At 40.9% G+C, this 11,161-nt stretch overlaps 1 protein-coding gene across 1 annotated transcript in view; it reads right to left on the reverse strand.

The window, feature by feature from the left end:
* TDRD3 (tudor domain containing 3) overlaps positions 1-10,713 on the reverse strand; it is a 93,377-nt gene extending 82,664 nt beyond the window's left edge. Inside the window, exon 1 of the mRNA XM_085058756.1 lies at positions 10,487-10,713. Within this exon, the coding sequence (XP_084914882.1) occupies positions 10,487-10,527 (41 nt within the window). The 5' untranslated portion in view covers positions 10,528-10,713. The remainder of the gene's footprint in view (positions 1-10,486) is intronic.
* Between the last annotated feature and the right edge of the window lie 448 nt (positions 10,714-11,161).

Below are 11,161 nucleotides of genomic sequence, written 5' to 3' on the forward strand. Positions count from 1 at the left end.
CTCGGTGTATTAACAAAACTGAACACCTTGAGTATAAAAACACCTTCAAATTCTTGTTTCCTCATTTGCATATTCCATAACAATTCCCTCCATTTTAGATAATTCTTCAAAATAAAATTCTGAAATGTATGCACGAAATTTTTCACACCAAACTCAGTGATTTCTTTGGCCATTAAGAAAGAATTACCAAAAACTGTTACTTACTATTTCATAACACAAAAATTGATTGAAATAATTTTATGCTACATATTTGAGAATAATTTAACTATTAAACAAACCCAAACATTTTTACCTTAAAATATTAAGTATAAACAATGATGCATCCACTTCTTCACTTACTCTGATTTTCATAGTTACAAACAAACAAATCTGATATTCTTTTGTATCAAAAATTGTAGACAGCACTCAAGTGAAAAGTTGCAGAGGTTTTTGGAAAGTATTTGCCAAACTTTTTTAAGAACTTCAGGCTGGTTAAGTGTAAGAAACTTCACGTGTCTTACATGAGCTGAACCACAACTCTAATCTATCAATACCTACCTGCGTACTACACAGATGACTGTGTATTGTACCTTACATCTGAATTGAAAAACACAACTTTCAGTAAGTTTTTGAAACTGAGAATCATGACCGTGCTCATAATACATTCTGTTTTCAATGAAAAGCAGCTTGATGGATCATATTTTTACATAAGGATCCTCTCAGCATTCCTTAGCAGCTCATTACTTCAACACAAAGTGTGCCTCATTCAGAAATCACTACTCTGCACAGTCAGAATCAGACCCTTGAAAATCACCCATCTTTTCTTCAGCTCCTTTACTGATGTTTTCCCCTTCATGCTCTTCTCCAAATAACAGTTAAATGGAAAACTTCACACTTGCTAGTACTTTCAACTATATAACAGAAGGTGTGCTAAGAAGTTAAAAAATGTAATGTTCATTAGCATTACAATTCTGAAAAGTAGTTTAAAGTTCACTTCTGCTTTGTATGTAGAACTGTCTTTGACACAGTATCACAGTTACAAAACTATGTATTTGGAAGCTCTGGGTAAACTTAACTGCCCTGATGCCTTTTAAAGTCTCCTGCAATCCCACTGTACAATGAGCCTAACAGTAATTATGGCAACATCAACCAAAATAAGTGGAAATGTGCTCCCATAATAAATAGCAATTTCCATTTCTATCTTTCTAACAAGCAATACCATGAAACAAGATGATCCAGCTGTTGAAAGACATATTTTACCCATTCAGTACACTGCCATCAATATCAGAGCTAAGTGATTTCCTATCCTCATTAAATAGGAGAGTAATATTAGCAAAGCCCTTGGTAAGGGTACTGGATAATGTACACTTCTAGCCTGTGTTTTAATGCTGTTTCCTGATTTACATCTGTAAGTATTTAAACACTGAGATCACAACATATTGTGTTTTACAACAGTAAAATAATATAACACAGTGAAACTTCAGCAGACTGGAAAAAACAAGCGAACTTGAGTCTCTAACAACTACTTAATAGAAGAGATTTAGTGATACCACAGGCACACTTATCTATCAGTAATAGCTTCAATGCAAAAATGTCATGCTTTTCCAGGTAACACACAGAGATGTGCCCAAGATAACCTCACTAACTCCAAACTTTGATAAGATAAGCTTCCAGCAAGCAGCACTGCTGTAAAACAGCAGATGCTAGAAAAAGCCCCTGCAGTCAGAGACTGCTGGACAAGAGCTCTTGCAAGTTTTCTGCTCCTTGAGATTTACTACTCCATGATTCATAACAGGCCAACAGGCCACAGCAATTTGACATACAAAAGTCACAACACTGTGGAGGGTTTTCTTTGTTCATGAAACAAAATTCTTTTTTTTTTTCCTCAGATACAAGCTGTGAACACTCTTTCTCACTCACATTTTCCCAAGAAAATGCTGGCAGCCACCCTAAAGCATAACATTGAACAAAAATATTCTAAGGCTGGGGCCGTGCCAAAGACACAGCTGCCATGCCACTGAGAGTATCTTGAAGCTGTCTGAACACACATGGCTTTTTCTCCTCTGGCTTTCCTCAACAGCTTTTTTTCAGATATGACACAGCACTAGAAGCTTGAGGTGTTCCTGGAGCACTAGGAGACAAACAACAGGAAAGAAAAAGGCAGTCTTGACCACAGTCCCCAGACAGTGCTCCCTCACAAAGAAGCAAGTTCAGTAATCAGTTCTCCAGTAAGTCTTTGCTTGCTGTCAGTCAATGCCATCACTCCCATTTCCAAACCCTGGGCTTCATTTCCCAAAGTGAAGGGTGCAAAACAACAATACAAAGATCGCCCATGATGCTTCAATTACCTCCCAGTGGTATAAAGATTATTTAATCCACTCTCTTTTTCTTTAAATGTGCAAAGAAGCTCAAAGTTTGTACTTCACTCCGAGAGCCGTCCAGTCCTCCTAAACTCTGACACTTCATGACTATGCATTGCATTAAGTACATAAAAAGTGATTAGAAACATTCACATACTATTCATCCCCCAGAGCCTTTCCTTCTTCTTGTCAGCTCTATTAGAATTACTCTTATTGGAATTAAATATGCTCCTTTTGCTCTAAAGAAGTAGAAAATGTATTATTCCTGAAAGCATGAACAATATGCACAGCTTGGAGAATCAGCCTTGAATTTATTTTAATTGTATTGCTATGACAATCATAGAGAAAAAATAACCAGTGTATAGCATATTTAATATTCAATGTTTCCAAGAGTAATTCTATCTAAGTAAAACTTCAGTACAGCTTCTTACTTCTATGTACTCCTACGTGTACTATTTACATAAAGCTGTATTTTAACCAGCAGTAACACATGAAATATACACAGAAAATCATAATGATTTTCACTTGTTATCAGTATGAATAACAGCACCCTACTCCAAAATCACCAGCTACCCTCCCACCAGCTTGGTGCTCAAGTACTCGGGGTCTGGGGAGTGTGAGCACACAGAAATTGAAGAGAGAAAAAAGCATCTATCTCAAGAGTCTTATAACATGATTTCAGAATGCAAAATCTTTGCAAAGGTCTTTCTCCTGAGACGTGGTTCATCTATATGCAACATCTACTCCGAATGCCTCAAATTTCCACCTTCTAGATGACACAGGCTTTCTGACTAATAATTTAAATTACCAGGAACTGCTTTTGCTCAAATTGTATGATACTGACCTCCAGAAAAATACAAACTTCTTAAACACAGTGCTGCTTTTATTAATTCACCCTTCCATTGGGAAGTTCATTTGAGTTTGCTGGAAAAGGCAAATAATAATCAAGAATGCTGCTATTTTATCCTTCCCTCAAATCCCTACCAAAATCCCATTTGTTTCATGCTTTGCTTATACTACACTGAGAAACAAAATTTCTCTGAGGAAAGAGGTAAATCAGCCCAGAACAGTAAATCTCAATTGTGTAACAAGCTCCACCCCATCACCTTTGCTTGTGTGATGATATCAATTAGTTTAACAACAGACAAATTGATAGGAAGTCTTATGAAACTTGGCAGACAGGAGATAACGTGCAGTGTTTGATATGAGTTCTTCAAAGAGCACCACCACAAAAAGAGGTGGAAAGGTGGAACCTAGTATGTCACTGAGTCAAACCCGTTACATAACATTTGTCCCATAAAGAAGGCAAAGCCTAAGAATTACAAGGCTAAGTAACTGCTGAAACAAGACTCAATGCATTCAAAATTCAAAGGACTCCAAAAAGGAGACTAGCTATGGAAAACCTACACACTCCTAGAGAACTCTTCGATTGGAAAGAATCAATCTGAGACACACTACACCAAGAAAAGTAAGGCCACTGAAAAGGTGGGTGTTAAAAAAAGGTCTGCAGCAATTTAAAAGACTTTTAACATTAGATGTGTTGGAAGTAGAGTAAGCTTTTTTCTTTCCTCCTTTTCTTTTTCTTTTGTTGAGTAAAGGTTTCACAGTACCAACAACTTCACTCTAAGTTGCAACAATTCTATAAATCAAGGACATCTTATATTAGTGCTTTAGCTTCCTAGCAGAGAAACCAGCAGGTGAAGACTGTGTCCCCAAAGACAATGCATAAATCGATATGAGATCTCACATAAAAAGATGCAGGGAGAGTCTCTCCCAGCAACTAATAAAAACCAGGAGAGTGAGCTGCAGCAAGGCAGTGGAGCTCACTGCTGAGATGGAGTGCATACACTGCCACACTTGCTTCACCTTTTCTCTCTATCCTGTTTTCAACAATCTGGTTCATTTCTTTCCAAATCCTCTCTCCTTCTTCCCTCATCTCCAATCAAGAGGAGAAAATCCTTTCTTCAGCAGAACTACAGTGTGAAGACACTTACCTAACAATATAAAAATAAGAACATAAATGGTGTTTTAACTTATGCAGTGTAGGTCTGTCTAACACAGTTGTATTTTTGTCAAGGGTGGCCAGAGGCAGATGATCCAGGTCAAGAATGCAAACCACAGCAACTATCTACACATACATGTCTGGAATAATTCCTAGCTATCAGCCATTTCAGAGCTGCTCGCCCAACTTCATTGTTGAGTTCAGTATTCAGCGCATCTATCCCTACCTAGCTTTGCCTAATTACAGTTTTAACTCACTTATATTTTTTCTGCTCCACAACATCATGTGGCAAATAAGTTCCACAATTTAATTACACATTACTTGACAAGCTACTTTAATTTTCACCAGGTAGCAAGTTTAATTCACCATGTGGCCTAATTCTTGTCCTAAGGAAAAAAGCTACTCTTGCTTTCTATTCATCATTTATGTGTGATCTATGGATTTTATAGATCTCTATCATCTCTCTCCCTATTCTGTTTTTCAGAATAAAGATCTTCATCTTCCCAGCACAGAGTATCTTCCACATCTCTCATCCACTTTTTCACTGTCTATGAAAACCTTGCTGTGCTGGGATGATTACATTAATGCACACCGTTAATGATTTGGACACACCACTGATAAACATAATGACCTAACAATGATTTAATTCTTTGTGAACAATTCCCAACAGCTGTCTGACCGCTGCCCTTCCTGAGTAAGTAGCAGAAGCAAATTTAGAGCTCATCACTGTGAAGATAGGTTTGTACTATTTTCCCCTGCATGAGCATCATGCAGCATTCATCAGAACTGAACTACACTTGTATGTGAAATAACTGGACAATGGCTTCAGAAGAATTTGCTCCAAACACCTAATTAGTTCAGATTTTATCAATCCCCATAGATCAACAAACTGCTGCAGTGTCACAGTACTGTCATTCCTTAAGAATATTTTTTAATAAACCCCTAAATCCCAGCAGAAACCTAGTGCTAATGGTAGGTTGTTCCAACATGAAGTAATCATTTATCTATCGAGTTTCTCATCTTTTAACCAACTGTACTAAACCACAGGATAACCATTTGTCTTTGGCAAATAAGCTTTGGTTGAGGTCCTTAGTCAAAAATTTTACCCACTTTTAAACCAATCTGCTACTGACAGAGTAAGTGCTGTCCAATTCTAGAGTTGCAGCATTCAGTGAGCAGTAATTGTGTAGGATTTGGTGAGTAAGAAAAGTACTTTCATTTTATGTCCTGCCTGCAGATTACATAAACTTCAAGTTCACCCCCTTCAGTTTTCTCTTCTGCAAACTGAGGTGCTTCAAACATGTTAGTCCCCTACCTCCTTCCATCTCCTTATTTTACCTATCCTTCTTTGCATATTTTAAATAGTTAATTATAGCCCTAAATTTGTTTCTTCTAGAAGCTGTAACAATTCCAACTACTAACAGTCATTTTTCAAACACCTAGCATCTTCTTTAAAAAGAAGGAAAAAAAAAGAATCATCTGAATTTGCTTCTTGGGGTTGTTTCCCTTAACAGAATGCAAAATGCAAACCTTTTTACACTCTTCCAAAACGAAAATGACAAAGAATTCATGTTCTAACTACCCACTACTTGTGACCCAGCAGAAATGTAAACCGATAAGATCAGTCAGTAAGGGATACACCTGAACAAATAAAAAATGCAATGATGTGGCATTTTGTTTTGTACTGGCATTTTGAGATTTCATGGAACCAACCAAACTTCATAAGATTATGTGCATCACAAAAGAAGTGTCAAGAATTTCAAAACAGATGTATCTCTCCTGTGAAACACTGTGTTATGCTTGTGTCTAAGGAAAATCTTGTATCCTGCCTGGGTTTGCTCAATATGCAGGAGCCAATTTCAACTGGGATTTCCAAGAATGTTTTATTGGAACAGCAATAAAACACGAGGGAAAAGCAGATCATCTTGCAGGATTCTGGAACTGACTACTTTGCCAAATGCATGCTGTGCTCTTAGTGATAGATTCATCCACATCCCTGTGTTTCCAGGCATACAGGTACTTTTGCTTTAGAGCTTGGATCATATCAGATGATTAGTCCTACAGGAGAATGCACATGAACAGACCAATCATAAACCTAGAGTTACCCAGTATGCAGCACATTACTTGCTGAAATACCAAAAACTCAGTTTAAAAGTTTGTCATACATCAGCTCTGTATTTTTTATTTAAAAAGTACATACAACCACAATGGCATTAATATTAGGGTTCTCTTATGGACTATCAAGCAGTACTCTTTTGTTTCCAAACAACTAGTACAATTTCATTTCCTACTCATCTCTGGGAGTAACCTTTCATAGTCACAACGTTGTTTACATAATCTTCAAAATACATTAGGTTTTACAACACTATATTTTTTTCCCATAGAGTTACTAATTTTTATGGCATCACACACTGCAATAAAAAATCCTGTACTTGACAAGTAACTCACAAGTACATTTATCTGTACTAAAAAAACCTTTAGTTATCCAGTTTGCACCTCTTGCTTTCCCATCGAGATCAATCACCAGACTCAAGATCTGTGAAGCACGAGCTAAACCTGCTGCAGGCCATGGCATATTGTTCATTTTTGACAATATGTTGGCATTCCTATGTAATAAATTCCCAAGTTCTGCAAAGATCTAGGAACACTGAAGAGGTCTTGGCTTGTCATAGTCTCTTGTGAAATGCCACCCAGGAGATTTTCAAAACAAAAAACAAAACCAAAACAAACAAAAAATTCTGTCGCAATCCAGTGAGAAGTGCTTTGCAACTCATTGATAAGAGCATGTATTCTGCAGTCCTTCTGGACTTAACTTCTAGTAGTAAAACTAGATTCACTAACTCATGCTCCATTAAGATCCATATTTTAATGGGAACACTGGAAAACTGGTTCCAAAATTCATGAATGTAACTGTAACAATACAAAAAGGCAATTCTGCCATTTGGCCATCTTCCTCATGTTTGAAAATTAAATAAAAAGTTAATACAGAACTTCTGTTCCAAGACAGAATCTTGTCACTGACATTTAATACAAACACCTTATCTCTCCCCTAGCTGGGGCCAATATCTCATTGCAAGGAACAGTGTAGTGAATAACGAAAAGAACTAGCATCAAAAAATGCAGGCTTTCAATTACAGCTGCAGGGATCTGTCTTCAGAAAAAACTACAATTCTGCATACAAACTACAGGGGCCTTTTACTCATTTTCATAAAACAATGCTATCATCAAAAGAGGAAAAAAAATAAAGGTCTCTCAGCTTTACCGACCACTGTTACATTTACTAGGTAAGGCTACTTTCCCTTTCAGAAGCTGACAAAAATGTAATTGATATACTGAAGGCAAACATTACTAATTTCCAGATAATTTTATAACAGATTACTCTGACAATGCCTAGTTGGGGGAGGGGAATATATATATAACTACTGTTCTGCATTAATTACACTGTTAATTACTGGTTTACTTGAAAAATATTTTTAATTCAGAATCATAAAATGTAAACACTAGTTGCAGAAACTAAGAAACATTGTAAAAGCCAGCAGTACAGGCAGTATTTTACAAGCTAACAGATTTTCAACTAAGCAAGTCAAACTTTTTCTTTACTTGACATGCCATGTGGTGCTTCTGCAGTTTAAGTGGGAACAGATTTTAACATATAAACTCACTTCTGGTTTTGTACTGGAAAACTTATCATTCTGACATCAGGTGACAGCAACAGTAACAACCAATTTGGTACAAAACATTATTTAATCACCAGTGTAGTCAGACATATACTACATTAAACACCCCTGAAGGCTCACTCAGATGTGTTAAATAACTCAAAGAACTAATAATATGAGAAAAGTCATAAGCGTAAAAGCAACAGCAAAGCAGTTAGAAGCATGGATGTTTAGGTTACTATCCTTTTTTAAGTGCATGAACACAGCTAAACAAGAGTTCCGAATCATTATTTCATTTTCCACTCCACCTCACATTCCTCAAAAGCACATGCAATAATTTCTCACTCTTTCATACTACCCTTCCCAATGCAACTAAGTCAAGGCATAATTCCAGTGGACCTGATAATCAGACCATTACTTGCCTGATCAACTTTCAGCCTCTGGCTCCCACCCTACAGGACTGCAAGAATAACAAGCGTTTACAGCCATTCAAGAGTCTACACCCCCAAGGAGGGCAGAAAACACTGCAAAGGAACAGATTGTTTCAGAGGTACCTCATATTTGTACTGCCAAAACCTGAAAGCCATTTACCAGTGGCACTCGTTCAGCTGAAAAGGCAGTAAAACAACTAAGTTGAAAACTGTGCTAAAATTTTGAACAGGCAATAGAAAGCAAGAAAAGCGAACTATGAAAATAAAACCACTTTTATGGAAAAGTTTTGTATTTTCAGACAGGATTAAGTGCAGAAGAGGAAAGCAGCAAGTTTCAAGTCATAGTCCAAAATTGCTGTTAAACAAACTAATGTTATAAAAAGTAGCAAAGAGTTATCATTTCAATTCAGAGATAGCCAGAAGCCACGGGATTGTGCACTCTAGAAGCACTTAGACCAGCATTTTTGAAGCTTGATACACTTATCCAAGGAGCAGCCCTAAAGACACCTGATTACTCTACGTGGTTACTATTACCACAAAGTAGCACTGCACAAGCTGGGCTAACAAACACAGCTGGTTAAAAGAGATGATTATCCCTCTGTATTCAGTGCTAGCATGCCCTTACCGGGACTACTGTGCACACAATTAGAAAACTATGTGGAGGTCCTTAAATAAGTCCAGACGAGGGCAAGAAAGCTGATGGCATGTCCTGTGAGGAGCAGCTGAGGACTTTGGCTTGTCTAGATTGGAGAAGAGGAGGCTGAGGGGCAACCTCATTGCTCACTACAGCCTCTTGAGGGGGGGAAGTGGACAGGGAAGTGCTGATCTCTTTTACCTGGGTCCAGTGACAGGACGGACAGGGATGGCTCAAAGTTGTGTCAGGGAGTGTTCAAACTGGACATGAGGAAGCATTTCATTACCGAGGGCATGGTCAAACACTGGAAGGGGCTTCCTAGAGAGATAGTCAATGCCCCAAGCCAGTCAAACGTTTAAGAGGCATTTGGCCAGTGCCCTTAGTAACACACCAAGATCTGGTCAGGCCTCGGGTGGTCAAGCAATTGGACTAGATGATTGTTGTAGATCACTTTCAAGTGAATTATCCTGTTTTATTCTAAATCACATGACACCCACTTTAATACTTTCTATCTTAGATATACATGAAACCACAATCCAGGATGACCACTAACTTAAAAAGTAAAACAGAAATATCCCCAAAACACCTTTGGAAATAACTTTGCTTTGCGTAATTTGAGCAGGTTTTCTCAATTACATCTTAAGTATTTTCTCTGTGCTTTAGCAGTTGGCACTTAACTTTAAGTTTGGTGAAAGACTTCCAACTAGTTAAAGAAAAGTCAGTGTTGACGAATAAGTTAATTACTTCAACCAGTAAAAACAAAACAACCAAACAAACAAAAAATAAAAAACACAAACCAAAACAAAAACTTCCTACAGTGCAAACCCACCTCTAGACTAGTAAATGAGCACTTGCAGCAGGTATTTGAAAAGTGCAACTCGTTGAAACACGCTGTTTCAAAATGGATATTGTGTGCCCAGCGACTAGGACTAACTAGAAAACACAAGGGCCCGAGTCGAAGCCTCATGTGTGCCTCATTTACCCTACCCTAACCACACTTTTTCCGCCTTGCCTTCCCTTCTGAAGAGGCGCACAGTGTAATTAACAAGCCCAGCAGTACGGGCAGGCGCCAGGCCTGCAGGCGAGGCCGGCCCGGGGCAGGCGGGCAGGAGGGAAGGAGAGAGGCCATCGCCGATCCCGATGGGGCTCGGGGGTGGCCCCAGGGTGAGGGTGCCGACACTCCCCGCAGGACCACCGGGACGGGCCGGGAGCTGCTCCCCAGGGCGAGCCAGCGCCAGGCCCCGAGCGCACCGGGGGGCGGCACAGCCCCCTGCCCGCGGCCGACGGGCTCCGAGCGGAGCTCGGGCGGGGACGCCCCTCCGCCGCCGCACGCCTCAAGCACGGAGCACTGCCCACCCCGCCCCGCCGCTCGGAGTCACCCCGGAGGCGGAGGCGGCGGCGCGGCCGAGCTCGGCCCCACTTACCAGCCCGCCTCGGAGAGCGCCGCCCGCGCCCGCTCGGCCATGGCGCCTCCCCCGCCGCTCACCCGCAGCACTCGGGGCCGGCGGGCGCTGCGGGGACCCCCGGCACTCGCTCGGACGGGGAGGAGGGACGCGGGGCCCGCTCGTTCCCCCGCCCCGAGGGCCTCTCCGGGCGCTCGGGCCGGCCAGGGGGAGGGAGGGAAGGGGGGAGGGAGGGGAGCGGAGGGAAGGAAAGAGGAAGGAAGGGGCGGAGGCGGCGCAGGCAGAGACGAACAAAGCCCGCGACCGGCGGCTGCCTGGAAGCTGCGGGCGCCATGGCGGGCAAGGGAAGAAGTGAGGGCAGCGCGGGGCGGGAGAGCCGGGCCTGCTCCTGCGGCTCGGGGCCTGCCGCCAGGTGGGGTCGGGAAGGCTTTGTTCTAAACGCTTTTTTTCTACAAATAATATTATTGCTAATAGCGTTGTGCTGGAAAAGGCTCTCCTCCGTGCCCGCATACGGGTGATACGGGCGAGGAGGGATTTTTAGAAGGGTCGGGAGCGCAGGGCACATGAGCGGCTGAGGGAGCTGGGGTTGTTCAGCCTGGGGAAGAGCAGGCTCGGGGGTTCCTGCTCGCTCTCCACAACTCCCTGGAAGGAGCTCGTAGCCAGCTAGGGACAGGCCTCTTCTCCCTAGTGACTAAT

Source organism: Lichenostomus cassidix, chromosome 1 (genome assembly GCF_008360975.1).
Source record: "Lichenostomus cassidix isolate B80296 chromosome 1, HeHo_3.0, whole genome shotgun sequence".
Taxonomy (NCBI): domain Eukaryota; kingdom Metazoa; phylum Chordata; class Aves; order Passeriformes; family Meliphagidae; genus Lichenostomus; species Lichenostomus cassidix.